The sequence below is a fragment of the Peromyscus eremicus genome, chromosome 5 (assembly GCF_949786415.1).
Source record: "Peromyscus eremicus chromosome 5, PerEre_H2_v1, whole genome shotgun sequence".
NCBI classification, from domain to species: domain Eukaryota; kingdom Metazoa; phylum Chordata; class Mammalia; order Rodentia; family Cricetidae; genus Peromyscus; species Peromyscus eremicus.
This window is the reverse complement of record NC_081420.1, coordinates 102,336,271-102,352,512: the sequence shown is the minus strand read 5'-3', so window position 1 is coordinate 102,352,512 and position 16,242 is coordinate 102,336,271. Positions and strand designations below refer to the sequence as shown.

Below are 16,242 nucleotides of genomic sequence, written 5' to 3'. Positions count from 1 at the left end.
GGTCTCTGGTCTGTATGCCAGCCATCCTTCTGCTTGGGCCAAGGTTCTTGAGGAGCAGTGAGTTGGACTAACACCATTTAGTTCTGGTCACCCTGTAATAAGATGAGTATTTAAAGTCAGCTCTTCCCTGACCCTCCCTTCACCTCACCCTTCCTCGCTTCTTTTCCTCATAGCTCTTGCACTCGGGTGGGCTTATATGATGGTTTTCCCAAATTTATAGCTGCCATGGCAAGAAGACACAAATAAGGGACACCAGGACTTGGCTCAGCACCAGTACTTGGACATCCCATGCCAATATGGGATGGCAGGATGAATGAAGAGATGAATCTTTTCCTTTTTTGGTTTTTCGAGACAGAGTTTCTCTGAGTAACAGCCCTGGCTGTCCTGGAACTCACTTTGTAGACCAGGCTGGCCTCAAACTCACAGAGATTCGCCTGCCTCTGCCTCCCAAGTGCTGAGATTAAAGGTGTGCACTTCACTACTACCCAGCGTGACTCAGTCTTCTATTCCATGTGATCTGAACCACATTGGAATGGACCTCAGTTTTGCCCAATGTGCATGCACTAGACATAAACAAACTAGACTGCTGTTACCCTCAGACAGGCCTTCCTTAATATCTAGCAACATGTATCACTGAAAGGTGGCCTTGTTTGGGCCACTGGGTATGGGCAGTGGATTCTCAATGGCTGGAGGGAGACCTATCCTTGGTTGGAATCCTCGCTTACGGAGATAAGGGCCGTTCTTTATGTGATGGGGCAGCAGGCAGGCTCCACGGGAAAGAGGAACAGAGCCCCATCATGTGCTACCTCTTGGGCTGCAGGTTCCAGAGTCTAATCCTTTAGGCATTCTTCTGTTGCTGCTGCCCTGGTTACACACTCCCCAGAGAGCAGTACCTTGGCTGTAGTGATACAAGCAGCTGCCATTCCTTACACTGCTGCATTTAGCCCTTCCTACAGAAAGGCCTTGCTCCAAACACTCCAGCAACTCGTCAGCCTTGGCTAGAGCTACCCTTCATCTCTGCCATTTCCATTTCCAGCCCTCAGAGGCCCTCCAGCAAAAGGGAATAACATGGCTGTGCTCAGAGTCCTTCCCTGTGCATGAGTGGTCCCCTCCCTCTCCTCTTCACTGTCTGTCTTCACCGGGACAGTACCTCCTTCTCATAGGCTCTGTTGCTTCCAGGCTCTCTAGTTCTGGGAGCTGCCAGACTGTCATCTCTCCCACATTCTGACTTCTTCAGATTCACTCATGGCCTCATACACTCCACTCCCTCCGCCTCAACTAAGATAGATGCTAACTCTATTGGGTGATGGTTATGGTGACCTACCTGGTCCACCTGTCCCCTATTGGCCATACCTCTGTATACTCCCCTTCCCCACTTAGGCTCTCACCTCCCAGGGCCACTCTTTCTGCCTAGACTGCCTTGTTTTCTCTGTGTCCCAGTACATGCATGCTACCCCATATTGGGCTCTGGTCCAATGCTGTCTGGCTCACTTAAGCAGAAAACTGAGTTACCTTCATCTCTTTACTTATCCTGCTATTCAGTATTGACCAAGTCCTGGTCCTGAGATAAATCCTGCTGTTCCTAGGGTTCTAGGGACACAGACCTCCAAAGACAGAGACCACAACATCTGTGAGTAAGATTCTAACAGCCACTGAGGCTCAATTCCACTTCAGAATTAAAATGGAGGACTGGGTGTGTATCTCAGTTGGTAGAGCCTTTCCTAGTATACCTGAGCCCCTGTGTTTGAACCTGAGCACTACATATACCAGGAATGGTGTATACCTCGGGGTGGAAACAGGAGGATCAGAAGTTCAAGGTCAGCCGGGCATTAGTTCCTCATGTATTATTTCATTGCTACTTCATGACTGTAATTTTGTTGCTGTTATGAATTGTAATATAAATATCTGATATGGTTCAGAATCGCTGGGCTAAGATCAAATGCAAATTTCAGGGCTGGAGATGATCCACTTGCCTAGTGTGCTCGAAGCACTACAGAAACAAACAAAATACCAAAACTGTTTACAGCTGAATGCAGCTGAGGATGTCAAGTCAAGTGGTAGGGTCACTTGAGCCCAGGAGTTTGAGACCGACCTGAGAAACACAAAGAACTGTCTCAAAACAAAAACAAAAGCAAAGCCCAGCAAGGCATGATGGTACACACTTAGAATTCCAACATCCAGAGGCTGAGGCTGACCTGTGAGACCTTGTCTCTACAAAACCTCTGTTATTTTTCTGTGTTTAGACTGGCCTTCCACATCCTCTTCTTGGCTGCTCACTCCTTCCCTAGCCACTATGGAATCTCAGGGTTGGGAGGGATCCCGGTGTTGCTGTCTTGATCAGCGGGTTCACCAGTGTCCAAACCTTTTTCGAAAAACATAACCTTGGAGGCAGCTTCAGAGTGTGTTGTCATTGTTGTTACAATGAGAGTTCTGCTCTCCTGAGCAAACCCAAAGCTCTATTTCCCAGAATTTCTTCTGTGCCCTTTTCTCGGCTTTGATTCAGGCCCACGTAAGTACAGAGAGGAGGCCTTTGAGGGTGGGAATACTGGGTCTGAAAATATAAAAATACCTCTTGAGACAAAGCTGAAGGAAGAGCTGAGTCATGTTAGCAAGCCCGGCTCTGTTCCTTCCTCCCCCTGGCTTCTGTGCAGCAGGACGACCCCTTATCCCAAAGTCATGGGATGAGTAAGGAACCTCAGGGGTCAGGAGGTCAGCTAGAATATCACATCCTCTGCCTCACATGCAGCCAAGGAGTGAAAAGAGATGGGAAGCCATGTTCTTAAAATCCAGAACTTTCAAAATTAGGAGACACTGAGAATTATGTTGTGTTCATTCTCTCCATGTTGAAAGTTGGGAGGATGTGAGTTCTCTTAGGTCATACAAGAAAGTGGAATTGGTCACCGGGCTCATAGCCTGACACTATCCTGTCACTCTGACGCCATCCAGAAGAGACCTGGGCCTTTGGTTCTCTTGTAGTCTCACTTGAGAGTGGTCAGCCTTTTGCCAGAGGAAGTCTGAGGCAGCAGGTGATCAGGGTCTGTTGCCAGAAGGAAGCAGCTTTCCTATCCCTATGTAGCCTAGGCTGGACAGGTGCTCCAACCTCATACCCTTAGCTTTCAGGCTCAAATTGAGGCTATGTCATGTCTTTGGGAAATGTCCTTGCCATCCCACTCAAGTAGAAGGGGCAGAGAAAAAGGGAGACATTCTCTGAACTGGACCACAATGCCTTTGTATATTGGTGCCTCTCCCTCTAGGAGAGAGTTGGAGTCCACAGCGGAATGACTTTGCCCAGGAGAAAAGTAGGGGATAATGAGGGGAAATTGGTGAGGGGGTGCTTAGGGAGTGGTCCCTCCTACTCTTTACAGTTGTCTCCTCCACTGTTATAACCTCAAGAATAGGTACTTTCACTGCAAGGAAAAAAGGTCTTTGGGAGTCTGTGTACTAGGGAAAAAGGCAGCCCACTTGATGGTCAGACTCAGAGTGACAATGATTACCTTCCTCCCACAGCCTCAGCACAGGGCCCAGCCCCACCCAAGCAGTGTCCAGAGACTCATGGAGAGTATGGGCTAGGAGCATGTATATTGAAGCTGTCTTCTGATCTCCTGATTGTCTGCAGGCAGAGCCAACTGACCTCTTCCTGCTGGCCCTCACCCTGTCCTGTGTTTCCTATCTGTCCAGATACAGGTAGAAACAAATGGGAGATTAACCAGCTGCTAGTTGGGACCTGTCCCATCTGTCAGCCACCTGAGGCCCATGAATGTCCCTGTCTGACCACAAGGATATATACTGAGGTCAAAGTTCTGTCCTTTAGCCAGAGAAAGCAGTTAGAACTTTGGAAACTGAAGGGTGTGGCTGTTTAATCATTTTTCTTTTTCTCATGTCCAGAATACCTCCTGACCTGTCAGTCATAGCCTGGTAGACATACTTAGGCTCCAGAGAAGCAGGTGGGATGGGCTTCAGGTAATGGGAGGTGCTAGACTAGATATGAGTCCAGAAGTGGGACTGTGGAAGATAGAGGAGACCTTACCTTTCTGAGTAATGTGAGAGAAATAGGTAAACTTTTCAAGGTCACTCAACTGGAGGTCACCCCAAGCCCCAGCTTTACTGTCTTCTAGCTGGACGAGGACTACTTTCCTGTGATCAGCCTGCTTAACTTTTTACTGCAATTTTTTCTAACACACAAAGGTTAGATAGACTGAGTCACATTGGCTTGGGGACCACTACCAGCATAGTTGCTCCCAGCTCTTCCAAGATGGGGAGTGTTGGGGCCTTCCATAGAGCTTGCTGGCCTGCAGACAAACGAGTCCATTGGCATTCTGTACACAGTGGCACGGACACAATAATTGATGAGGCGAGAGTCTGGGGGAGTAGGAAGGATGGATCAATCTGGCTCGCTTTGTACTAACAGACTGAGCGCCTCACAGGCAGCAGGGGTTAGTGCCTGGTGCGTGCCTGTGCTGCTCTGGAGATGGAGATGTTTAAACTCACTGTGCAGGTCTGGTGAGAGGCCCTTCTAAGACAGCATCAGACTGGTTGCAAGCTGCAGGAGTCCATGCTTTAACTGGGTGAGGATCTGAAGTGAGAAGGCCTCCAATTCATCCTTGTTTAGGCTTCTAGCTTGTGAATCCAGCTTTCCCACTGTCCCGCCTTCTGCAGAGAAACTGTGACTCTTGTTTTGAGGCGGGTGTTTGTGATAGGGTCTCAGGAGGCCTAAACTAGCTTCGCATTGTCTATAAATTAGTACAGGATGGCTTTGAACTCCTGATCCTCCTGCCTCCACCTGCCAAGTACTGTGATCTTTTATTATTATCATCATCATCATCATCACTATTATTACTACTGTTGTTTTTTCAAGTCAGAGTTTCTCTTTGTAGCCCTGGCTGTCCTGGAACTCACTCTGTAGACCGGGCTGGCCTCGAACTCAGAGAGATCCACCTGCCTCTGCCTCCCAAGCACTGGGATTAAAGGTGTGTGCCACCACTGCCTGGCTAAGTACTGGGATCTTATGTGTGTACCAAAATGCCTGGCTTAGGAGTTGTTCCTTCTGTTCAGAATTGAGTAAGGGACAGACTTAGAATCATTTAGCTCTGTTCAGAGTACCCTGGTCTGCCTTGGAGCTGTTCTTCAACAAGCAATAGCTTTTCCTAGTTACTAGAGAAACCCAGCAGGACGGCACAAGGCAGATATTCTGATCTGATCTGTTTAGCTCTGGGCTTGGCCATGTTCATCAGGTGCTCTGCTAGGGCTGCTGCTTCTGTCTTGTGAGAGGTAGAGGCTTGTACTCAGATAGCAGCAGCAATCCACCTTGCTTTCTTTAAAGAAAAAATACTTTATGTGAATAGGTGTCTTTCCTTCTTTTTTGGGAGGGGACAGGGTTTGATTTCTCTCTGTAACAGCTCTGGCTGTCCTGGAATTTGCTCTGTAGCCCAGGCTGGCCTCAAACTCACAGAGATCCTCCTGCCTGTGTCTCCTGAGTGCTGGGATTAAAAGCATATGCCACCACTGCCTGGCGAGATTTGCTTTCTAACAGGCAGGTGAGGACAGTAACTACAAGAAAACCACCTACCTCTTCCTTAGGAGTCCAGATGAGTCTTCTCTCTGCATCACTTCTATCTAGCAGTTGGGAAGGGGTGACCTCTTGTCTAGCAAGAGGTCAAGGGAACCCTGCTAGGGTGATATGAATCAGCAGCTGTGTGTCTTTGTTAAATGGCCATGTCCCTACCTGGAATGTGGACTTCTGTAAGGTGTGCCTGAGTACCCTGGAGAGCATGTTCAGAGGCTCCCCAAGGTAAAAGGTGCCATGAAGTAGGACAGACAGCCTTCAAGTCACAGTAACGAAGGCAGTAGTGGCCCTGGCGTCATAGTAGAGCCTATACAGCAGAACAGGGAATTAGCTGGTCGCCTACCCTTTAAGGAGCATCATAGCCTGTCTAGAAGTTCTCTCAGGAGATTCAGGGCCCCAGAACTGTCCTCCAGTAGGTCAGCTTAAGGATCCATGGCACTTAACTCCACCAGGCTGAGATCCATGGCCTGCAGCAGCTTCCGCAATGAATACTCATTAGACAGCATCCACTGATGGTTAATTCACTACACCTGTACCTACTGAGTACCTTCTACATGTGCTGTGCCAAGCACTAGGACTCAGTACCATCTAATGGGAATAATCAACTTGGAACTCACAGGCTAGAATAATTGTAAGCACTGGGGCTAGGAGAGCACCTAAGGAAATTTCCTTTACCCTAAGAATTTAAGTTCATCCAGGTAAAGGCAAGCTAGGGAGCCTGAGACCTAGGGATTGACTGCTGCTTGGTGAATGGCTAAGACAAGGCAGCTCTGGTTACCTGTAGCAGAACAGACTTTTAGGAGAGCTCTGCAGGGACAGAAATGTAGTAGAAGGGAGGCTGGTACATAATACTTAGAGGAATTGTTTTGTTGTTTTGAGATAGGGTCTCACTATGTAGACCATACTGGCCTTAGACTCACAGGCATCTGCCTGTCTCTGTCTCCCAAATGCTGAGATTAAAGGCATTCACCACTACACCTGGCTAATTATAGGAGCTTTGTGGCTCAAAGAAGTCATACAGACTAGACAGAGCCTCTGAGAAGGGTCATCATCGTTACCTGTCCCCAGAAGTCCCTACACTGTCACCAAGCTGAGAAATATAGATACATTAAATGATTTTTTTCTCTTGGTACTTGGAGACTGAGGCAGGGAATTCCTTGGAAATTAGGAGGTGAGACCCTCTCAGTAAGGACCATAAAATTCTCCTCTACTGTACTTGGTCCAGATGGATGGTTGTTGGAGCTTAGACATGGTAAGAAAATTTGGATCACTTTCTTTAAAAATCTAGAACTGGAGAGATGGCTCAGCAGTTAAGAGCTGTCTTTATAAAGGACCTAGGTTCAGTTCTCAATACCCCAGAGGGCTCTCAACTGCCTGAAACTCCAGTTCCATCTGTCCTCCATGGGCGCCTGCATGTATGTGGTGGATATACATATACTCAGGTACATACATATAAAATAAATGTTGAAATCTCCCAGCCAGATGTGGTGACACAGGCCTTTAATCCCAGCACTCAGGAAGAAGAGGCAGGTGGATCCCTGTGAGTTACAGGCCAGCTTGGTCTACATATTTAGTTTCAGGACATCCAGGGCTATACAGAGAGGCCGTGTTTAAAAGAAAAACCTCTGTAGGGTAGGTTGGGGGTCTTGGCAGGGTCCAGCTCCTTTAGTCAGGCTCCCTAGGATAGATGACGGGTCCTTTTCCTCCTTGTCAGACTCATCACCAGGCAACGCCTGCTCAGTTACCTGAGTCAGCATTCAGGGGAGGGAAAGGAGCTCCAGTGTGCTGCCCGTGAGGAGGGTGCTCCCTCTCTAGCCTGCACAAATCCAGGTGGATCCACATGGGAGGGCAGTGTTGAGCCTCTCACACTAATGCTTGTCCTGCCTTCTAGCCCTGGCCTAGTGTATCTAACCTGGCCAAGGACTTCATCGACCGCCTGCTGACAGTGGACCCTGGAGCCCGGATGACCGCACTGCAGGCCTTGAGACACCCATGGGTGGTAAGCATGGCAGCCTCTTCTTCCATGAAGAATCTGCACCGATCCATCTCCCAGAATCTCCTCAAGCGTGCTTCCTCTCGCTGCCAGAGCACCAAATCTTCCCAGTCCACACGTTCCAGCCGCTCCACACGCTCCAACAAGTCACGCCGTGTTCGAGAGCGCGAACTGCGGGAGCTAAACCTGCGCTATCAGCAGCAATACAATGGCTGAGCCACTAGCTATGACATGGACACACTGTTGTCTCATCTTGGCCACTCTCTGCTCTGTCACCTGGGCCCAATGTTTTCTGTACCTAGGCATCATGACCAGCTGTATATAGAGCATGTCTGGACCCAGCTCTTCTCTGTGCTTTAGTAGTCCCTACCTCCTGTCATGGGCCTGGGCCTGTTATGAAATGGTGGCCCAGGACCATCTAAACTGGGAGCCTGGTACGCAGCTGCTCTGAGCTGGAAGAAAGGGCAGGACCCAGTCCCCACTGATCTCCTTAATGTTTGCCTCTGTCTTGGACCAAAGGGGTCTATAGAATTGGGTAAAAAGGGTCCTATGGCTTTGGACTCTCTGAATCTGTCACTTTTATAAACCCCCCTTTCCTCCACAAAGCATTGGTCTAGCTCCCATATCTTACGTCATGCTAATCCCTAAGATTACGCTCCAGTGGGAGTCTAGCTTTTGTCATAGCTAGATTGCAAGCCCGGGTGCCTCATTGGTGCCTGAGCCCTAGTCAGATCCAAGCAACCCCATCATTTCCCCCAGCCAAGAGCAAGCTTTCTTCATGGTGCCACTAGGGACCCTTTCTAGCCCCTAGACTTGCCAGGACCTCTGGTGGGAGGACTGTGGCGTGGACCTTAGCCTCGGGCTCCAGCCTCTCTGTGAGAGAGATCCTGCCTCTCACCCTCAGTGTCTTTGCACTCTTGTCTCCCTCCCCTACTTGGATGCCCATTTCGTTCCCCAGCTGCCTTCTTCCCAACCGTGAGGGGTTAAAGGGAGCTCCACTGCTGCTACCTGGGGGGATGGATGTGCCTGAAGAGGGTCCTCCCCAGAATCCATCATCAACTCTTGTTCCATCCTTTGGTATTGCCCTTTGCTGGTTCCTTTCTAAAGCTGCCATGCCCTCTTTATAGCTCCATAATGGCGCCATCTAGTGTCTTGTCTGGGTATAGGTGGCCAGGGGAGGGGTGGTGACTGGGGCACACCCTTGCAAACCCACAGCCCTCCAAAAGGAAGGGGAAAGAAAGGAGTTGCTGAATTGGGGGAGAGTCCTGGGCTGCTCAACTCCCCTTCTGCTCAGCTTCTCCAAACCTCACCCTGGAACTTAGCCGTACTGTGTTACCTGCTTCTGAACCCTGGGTGCCTTGGGTGCTGACCTTGCTGAAGAGCTGGCCTTGCCCTATCTGCCCTGTGCCCACTTCTTCTTATAGCATTAACTTTCCAGGCTGGCCCCATTGAGTCAGGCTGAGGGAGCTCTTCTGGGAGGTAGGGTAGGGTTGCAGGGATTGCTGTCCCAGAGAACTGAGCCACAACAGTTCCAATAGCTGTCATGGTCTCCCTACCACCATCACACTAGGCTGGAATCCAAGTTCCCTCCCTCTGTAGCTGCTTTCAGTGGGTAGGAAGGGGCCAGACAGAGCCTAGCTTGGGCCTTAGCTAGACTAAGAGCCTCTGTCAGCTGGAAGAGTCTGAGTCCCATTCAGCTCCTCTCAGTAGGGGCAGCCTTGGGCTAGGCCCTCTCTATGTATGCCACCTCCATTGGGAAACCAAACCAAAGAGACCACTCTGTGCCAAGTCAACTGTGCCTTATATACCCTCTCCTTACAGCCTCCTCCTGCCCCCTGGATAGGAGGCAGTGGAGGACCTGAGCCTCACAGCCTCAGAATCCCCCCACCTACCAGTTCCCCAGGAATCTCTGGGGGTGTGAACCACTGGGGATTTATTTTCTTTCTTGCCCAGAATAGGCCTGGTTGTGAGGATAGGGCAGAGGGAGCTCATGTCTTGGGCCTTTGATAGGTCCACCAGACCTTCCTGCCATGGACTGTGGATGGAGAATGTGCAGTTATTTATTTTGTGTACTCTGTAAATGTATCTTCTGTATCCAATAAACAGGCTGCCCTCCCCCGTGAAGGCTGCCATTTTTTCTGACCACCCTGACTGCCATGGGACTAGTGCATTGTTCAAAAAGAGGAGTAAGGGGCCACAGCCTGGGATGACAAAGTCCTGGTCAGGGGTAGAGCCCTCAAGAGTTTCTCCTTTCCACCAAGCCAGGATGGAAGACCAGGATACACGAGAGAACTGAGTCTGGTGTCTTTATTGGATTGAGAGGGGGAAAGGACCTGTGGTCAGTTTAGTTATAGGCCATGACCTGGTTGATCCAGGTGTTGAACTTGCTAACTCGAGCGTACATGGCTGGTGCCTGCACATTGCAGTTCTGAGTGCCCCAGGAGACGATACCAATAAGCACCCAGGTGTTTCCTTTCTGGCAGACAAGAGGGCCTCCTGAGTCACCCTGGAAGGGAAGAATGGGAAAAGTTGCTCTGGCAGTTGGGGAAGTGTACCATGGGACAGTGCAGAAGACAGGGTGCCTCTGCTTACCTGGCACGAGGAGGCGCCCGAACCACCTGCACATATCATGGAATCAGTAATCCTCGAACCCCAGTACTGCCGACACTGATTGACAGTGACCAGGGGGAGAACTACCTGCTGCAGACGTGCTGGCGTCACATTGCCTGTGGGCCGGGAAAGGCGGTCAGGCTGGCCCAGGATGCCTATCCGGGCCCCCCTCGCCCTTACCCGAGTTCTTACCCACACCACTGGTGCGGCCCCAGCCGGTGGTGACACAGGTGAGGCCTGCGGGCAGCGCCTCGTTTGAGGAAGCCAGGCAGACGGGTGAGATTCGCCGTGTGTACTGGGCCGGTGAGGCGAGCTTCAAGAGGGTCACGTCATTGTTCATAGTGGTGGGGTTCCAGCTAGGGTGGGTAATGGCCTATGGAGCCAGGAAAAGCCATGGAAAGCTGGAGCAGGTGCCCGTACCCGGGGTTGGTACTGAGGGGTAGGTCAGGGCGTGCTTGAGCTTCTGGTCCAAAGCCGGCCACCTGAGGCCCATTTTTCCTTTCTGTACGTGCGGCCAGGTACTCACCTTCGAGATGGACAGCACTTGCACAGGCTCGGCATTGGAAGATCGGTCGTACTCTCCCAAAACAACAAAGTGTTGCCCAGGACTGCAAGGATAATGGGAATGGGTAGCTGCCAGGGGGGTTTCAGAGGGGACATCCAAGGGAAGGAAGTGGAAAGAGATGGACGGGGCAGGGCCGGTGGATTACACTCACGTGACTTGGCAGTGGGCTGCAGTGACTACCCAGTTCTGGCTGATGAGAGAACCACCACAGAAGTGGTAGCCATTGCTTTCCTAGGGTTAAAAGTCAGCTATGTGAATGGGCTTAAGTTACCTATAGGCATAAAGCATGCAGGACCCTGGCCCACCCCAGGAGTGTGTACCTGCAGAGACACCTGCCAGGGCCAGGAGCCCGACACGGCGTTCTCCCCATTGACAATCCTCTGGTTGTAGCTCAATACAGGTGTGATGGCAGGAACACCACAGCCTGAACAGAGGGCTGGTGAGGATCCACATCCCAGCCTACCTCTCCCTACAGTCTTCCTCCAGGGGCCTCCAAGCTGAGTATTCCAGAGGAATCCAAAGCAAGAGGACCACTCACTAGCCCTTCCCTTGGGTGCCTTTAGGCACACACAGCTATCTGGTTACCCATCCCACTAGCCTTCAAATCCTGTGCACTCTATCCCATCTACCAGCCTAGTCCTGACGTTCTTCAGGCCACTTTACTCCGATTCCTGGGGTCATCTCCCTGGCCCTCTATTCCTCTAGGCCTGAGCAGTTAAGGTCTGCTTTGCTTAGACTATACACATCTTTCATGTTTTCCTGAGTCTTCTTGAGTCTGGCTCAAGCTCCTGGCTCATTTGTGAGACTGGTCCCTGGCTCTTCCCTCACCCCCAGCCCTGAAGGCTCCTTTTTTGCCTAGCTGCATCAGTTTTTTCCTTTGCCTACACTGTCCTTTTCCCTTCTAGCTCCTTCTCTGGGCCCCTAAACAGGAGCTGGGAGCTCAGTTTTCCTAGGTTGTTCAGTCAGGCTTTGGTCCTAGCCCACTTACCCCAGGAGGAGCCAAGGAGGACCAGGCTAAGGGTTAGGCTGAGCAGTAACATTGTGGGAGATAATGAGTGAGGTTGAGAATGGCCTAGCTTTATTTATGGGGACCCTTGTCCTTGGGCAGAAGCCTTGGGCTTGAGACTAGACCAGCTGTGTGGTCTTAGCACACTCCCACACCTGCCTAGAAGAGGAATTATCAAGTATCCAGGTGTGAGGCTCTCACCTTGGGGAGGTGGCTCCCCAAGCTTTGGCTTCCTATTGGCTTTCTGAACCACCTGCTACCCCAAGTGTTGGTCACTGGATACCAAGACATATGGCTGAACTATGTCTAAAGTGTCAAACTGGTGGCTGGGACCTATGAAGTTTCCCAGGGCTATCAGGAATACTGGACTCCCAGAGAAGCCTGCTCAGAACATACAGGTATTATGATTGGTGCTAAGAATGGCCAGATGTGGCCACCTCTGCTGTGAAGACCAGGGATGGAGGGCCTGGCAGGTTGTGAATCCTAACAGACACGATCTCAGATTTCTCATCAGTATGGAACAGGAGTCAGAGGTTTGCCCAAAGATGCTGACTGTCTTACCAGCATGAGGTGGGATGGGGCCCAAACCCTTTAAGACCTACATCTCTGTAAGTGTGAGTGAGCCCTCCGTGGCTGAGAGACTCTGGACTGAAGTTGGAAGTAGAGAAGTGACAGTCGTGAGATCTGTTTCTAGACCTCAGGTTGCCATCTGTCCACAGTGCATTTGTTACTGAGCTCCAGGCTGGGCTTAATCAGTGGAGGGGAGGTGCGGAGTTGTAAAAGGTGAGTTGGCTTGAATTTTCTAGGATGTCAAAGGCTTTGACTGGCTCAAGAATACCTCAGTCTAGAGGAGGGACTGGGAGGAGAAGAGGGAGGGAAACTGGGTTGGGATGTAAAATAAATAAATCAATTTTAGATTAAAAAAAAATATTAAAAATACCTCAGTCTAAAAAGTGAAACAAGTGAATGGGTGAATAAAGGAATAGATAGACATAAGATCAAATACAACAAAAATATGAATTATAAATTCTGGTGGACATGTGGATGTTTAGTGAACAATTTCCCCAACTTTATAATTGTATATAAAATTTTTCATAATAAAATGTTAGGGAACACACAGTCAGGGGCCAAGGATGTCCAGCCTGGACGAGAGCCTCTCTGGAGAACGAGATTTATCCGTTCTGAAGCCCCAGGGGAGCATAGCTACTCTGAGATCAGGATGTTCCCACCAGCACCCAGTGGGCCTGGCACTCCGTGGGTGCTTAGCGAAGGTTTCTTGTTAAATGTGTCATCTTCCCATGAGTCCACGACCCCTTTCAGCCCAGAGAACTTGGAGTCACTCTCCCTAATCACAACCCCACAGGTGCAGACGGCCCAGCTTTTCACCAGTGGCTCACACACGCCTGGTCATTTGAGGGGTATCATAGGTAGAGGCCCTGTAGGGGGTTAGGGGTGCTTGGTGAGAACTTGCCCTTTGAGTCGGGAAATGGCTGCTCCATCAGCATTTTAGCTCCCTTGGAGTGGACCTGGTGGCAATGGGGGTCACTGATAAGCCAAGGAAAGGCTCTGAGTAAGGGCTGTCCTTGGGGTCTTACAAGATGGGGTACTGGTGGGGTAAGCTTCTGCTGTGTGGAATTTGGTTTGGGGATGACAGGATGTAGCTTTCCATCTCAAAGCCTGTAGTGCTAGCTGGGCTGGGATTCTGAATGGACAGATCCCTGAGGTGATGATGAAGAGTAAGTACCTCAGGCCAGGAACCAGGCCTCGGGTCCTTAGATACCTCAGCCACAAAGCTGCTTGTCCCACTCTTCTCAAGAATGACAGTCTTCTGTTGAAGTGTTTGTATTTCCTGGGTTTATTCCCCCTTGTTCCAACCTCTAAGTCTTAGGCCACTTTATTCCACCTCCATGGCCTGCACAGTTTCCTCCAGAAGCTCCAGGTTCAGGGGTTTCACTTCCTGGGTCAGGACAGCTGTGGTTCCAGGAGCGAAGTGGTAACGGCCAGCTCTAGAAAGGAGGAGGGCCAGCCTTTCAGCATGCAGCCTGTGCTGTCCCGACAGGCCTTCTATTTGTCGCGCTTGTGAAGACTGCAGCCCACCTCTCCCCTGCTCCTACCTCTGCACAGGCTTTGTGGGTGAGCTCAGTGTTCTCAGCAGCTTGGCGCCTGCTGCAGTGATCACGCACGCATCCACACTGCCTCCAGAGCCCAGGTCACCCAGGATTCCCGCAGTGATGGCTTCCACCAGCAGCTCTTGGGCAGCCTCCAGCTTGTGGATGAGGTTAAAGGAACCCGGTGTTGCCTCACCCGAACCTGAGGACTTTGTTAATCTCGAAGCCTAGACAACTTGCCGTGTGTGCAAACTCAACCTCTTTTCTCTCCCGCCAGTCCCTTGGTCTCCGACTCCCTCTCTCCCCAAACCCTGTGTTCCCTCCACCCCTGTCCTCTCTACAAACTTCTCAGCGTCCCTTACACTTATAGCCCCCCCTTCCAGCAGTCTTCCCACCCGCCAATCCAGTTCTCTGTCACTGAGTTTCTCTCTGGGCCTTAGAAGCACATTGTCACCTATCTCTATCCCACTCCAAAGCCCAGACCTCAGACCTCATAAAGAAACCCACTGGGGTTTACCTCTCCTTCAGTAATGGTCCTTTGTGAGCTTCAGCGTCTTTCAGCGGTCTAAGCTTGGTTACTGACTGGACCTTCAACATCATTCAATCCCTACTCAGGTATCATCTACTTCCCCTACAAGCCTTCCTTATTTCTATACTTGGCCAGGGTTTTGCTTTTGTTTTTTGTTTTTGTTTTTGGCATGTGAGCATGAAGTAATGGGCACAAGCCGCTCACCGTCATGTTTGGCTGGAACCTGTCCTCCAGCAGTGCCAAGGCTGCATCCTGTCCAGAGCCTGCAGGTGGAAAGGGGCTCCTGAAGTTAGCTGTAGCCGCCCCATCTGGGGAACAAACCTTGGAGGTAGGGTTGCAGGGGCAGGATCCTTGGGAAATGGATGGAAGCACTCACCCAGGGCCGTAAAGGGCAAACGGCTGTAGGAACCGTGCGGGTGCACGCCATAGAGCTGCGGCCCGGTTAGGTCAACCCCGCCCACGATCAGTGATGCTCCCACGTGGCCTTGGTACCTGTGAACAGTGGGCGCTGTTACGGCCAGCTGGAGCCAGGCCCCGCCCCTTATGCCGCTTCTCGGTCTGAATCCCACCCCTTCCTGTGACCTGGCGTCCTACAATTGATGTTGCTTCTTCCGGAACTCAGCTTTGGTCAGACCAGCCCGGCTTCTTCCGGTCTCTCTGCAGGTAGCAGCCTGACCTTCGGTTCCCCAACACACACGCCTGACAACCCTGCCTACCTGCAGATACCCCCTCGAGGGGTCATCTTCACCCCACCTCCTCACCGGAAGAGTGTCTGGCGCAGGATACGGGTGACAGTGGCCACCCGAGGCTCACGGCCGGTGGACAGCGCATGTAGCTCCATCTTGGAAGCTGCCATCCGCGTGGTCATCTCAGTGTCCGCAGCTACTCCAGCCCCACAGCAGCTGCGGGCAAAGGGATGGTGGGTGTGGACAGGGACGCGCAGGGACAGAGTAGGGCATGAGTGACTGCAGCTTTTGTTAGAGTGTGGGGACTGGGCTGGGGGATTCTTACTAGATTTTGGGGGCGATGAAGTGGATCTTCTCGCAGTTTTTGTCCGCCACGACCGAATCGTTAGTGGCCCGCGTATCGGCGCCCAAGATAACTCCATCCTGCAGAGGAAGAGCCCCAGACTTACTGCCCACCCCGTCTTCTCCACAATGGCGCCATTCTAGCTCTCCAGCCCTACCGCCCTGCTCACTCGGAACACAAGTCCCGCGATGGTAGTCCCGGTCTTGCGTGCATGAGGGACCCGAAGGCCTGACAGGACCTGTTCCAAGGACGCATTCCTGGAAAACGTGGGGTGACTCGCGTTTTAGTTCTGCTTCTAGGGAGGGTCCTTGAACCGGTCCCCAAAACCATCTCTACTTTCCTCATCTCCTGGGTTAAGTCCCAACATAAGGTTCCCAGTTCCACTCCCCCACCCCGCACCCCCCCTAAAAGTGCCTATAGTAGGGAAGCAGCAGCTCGCAACTAGAACTCCACTCCCGCTTCACCTCTGGCAGTTCTCGAAAGAGAAGCCTCCTCTGGGTTCCACTGCCTGCTTCAGCATCTTGGGGCAGGGAAGCCAGCTGAGACCCGGGGGTCGATGGGTGGATTAGACGAAAAGAGTGAAGCCCAGGGAAGCAGAAAGGCGTCTGCCTCGGCTTCTGTGGGGTTGAGCAGGACGCTTCCCACTTTCGCTTTCAACTCCACCCTAGTTCAGAGGCTTTTGGCGGCTTTGTGCGTCTTCTGTTTCACTTTCATCTTTGCCTCTAGTCCCAGGTAGCTTGAGGAAGGAGAGGCACCTCTCACCGGGTCTTCCACAGTGCTCCTCGGTTCCTCCATCCCCGTCTCATCTGACACCGTGAGCACTGTACGCAGACAAAACA

General features: G+C 51.3%; 3 protein-coding genes across 4 annotated transcripts in view; 1 reads left to right on the top strand and 2 right to left on the bottom strand.

The window, feature by feature from the left end:
• The window catches only part of Pskh1 (protein serine kinase H1), a 34,618-nt gene extending 26,153 nt beyond the window's left edge, over positions 1-8,465 (top strand). The window contains exon 3 of the mRNA XM_059264097.1: positions 7,455-8,465. Within this exon, the coding sequence (XP_059120080.1) occupies positions 7,455-7,772 (318 nt within the window). The 3' untranslated portion in view covers positions 7,773-8,465. The remainder of the gene's footprint in view (positions 1-7,454) is intronic.
• Positions 8,466-9,849: 1,384 nt separating this feature from the next.
• On the bottom strand, positions 9,850-12,296 carry Ctrl (chymotrypsin like). The gene is made up of 7 exons (XM_059262579.1): positions 11,720-12,296; positions 11,052-11,155; positions 10,883-10,962; positions 10,693-10,774; positions 10,359-10,539; positions 10,149-10,282; positions 9,850-10,062 (listed from the first exon to the last, which is right to left on the bottom strand). The coding sequence occupies exons 1-7, from the start codon at positions 11,769-11,771 to the stop codon at positions 9,901-9,903; spliced, it is 795 nt and encodes a 264-aa protein (XP_059118562.1). The 5' UTR covers positions 11,772-12,296; the 3' UTR covers positions 9,850-9,900.
• A 548-nt stretch (positions 12,297-12,844) lies between these two features.
• Positions 12,845-16,242, bottom strand: Psmb10 (proteasome 20S subunit beta 10). Of its 2 annotated transcripts, XM_059262578.1 has the most exons (8): positions 15,868-16,242; positions 15,573-15,660; positions 15,386-15,483; positions 15,136-15,276; positions 14,751-14,866; positions 14,579-14,637; positions 13,852-14,003; positions 13,632-13,743 (listed from the first exon to the last, which is right to left on the bottom strand). In XM_059262578.1, exons 1-8 carry the CDS (start codon positions 15,921-15,923, stop codon positions 13,632-13,634), a joined length of 822 nt encoding a protein of 273 aa, XP_059118561.1. In that variant the 5' UTR covers positions 15,924-16,242. The 2 variants fall into 2 exon arrangements, with proteins under 2 accessions (XP_059118560.1, XP_059118561.1); XM_059262577.1 differs by lacking the exon at positions 13,852-14,003 and having other exon boundaries at positions 12,845-13,743; positions 15,868-16,241.

What these genes read in the sequence shown, in the direction of transcription:
- Ctrl (XM_059262579.1), bottom strand. Translation starts at nt 11,771, where the DNA reads ATGTTACTGCTCAGCCTAACCCTTAGCCTGGTCCTCCTTGGCTCCTCC. An exon ending in CCTCCTTGGCTCCTCCTGGG is followed by an intron (nt 11,156 to 11,719) that starts GTAAGTGGGCTA and finishes CCCTCTGTTCAG; the next exon opens with GCTGTGGTGTTCCTGCCATC. An exon ending in CCTGGCAGGTGTCTCTGCAG is followed by an intron (nt 10,963 to 11,051) that starts GTACACACTCCT and finishes TTTTAACCCTAG; the next exon opens with GAAAGCAATGGCTACCACTT.
- Psmb10 (XM_059262578.1), bottom strand. Translation starts at nt 15,923, where the DNA reads ATGCTGAAGCAGGCAGTGGAACCCAGAGGAGGCTTCTCTTTCGAGAAC. An exon ending in TCTTTCGAGAACTGCCAGAG is followed by an intron (nt 15,661 to 15,867) that starts GTGAAGCGGGAG and finishes CACGTTTTCCAG; the next exon opens with GAATGCGTCCTTGGAACAGG. An exon ending in TTTGCCCTTTACGGCCCTGG is followed by an intron (nt 14,638 to 14,750) that starts GTGAGTGCTTCC and finishes TTCCACCTGCAG; the next exon opens with GCTCTGGACAGGATGCAGCC.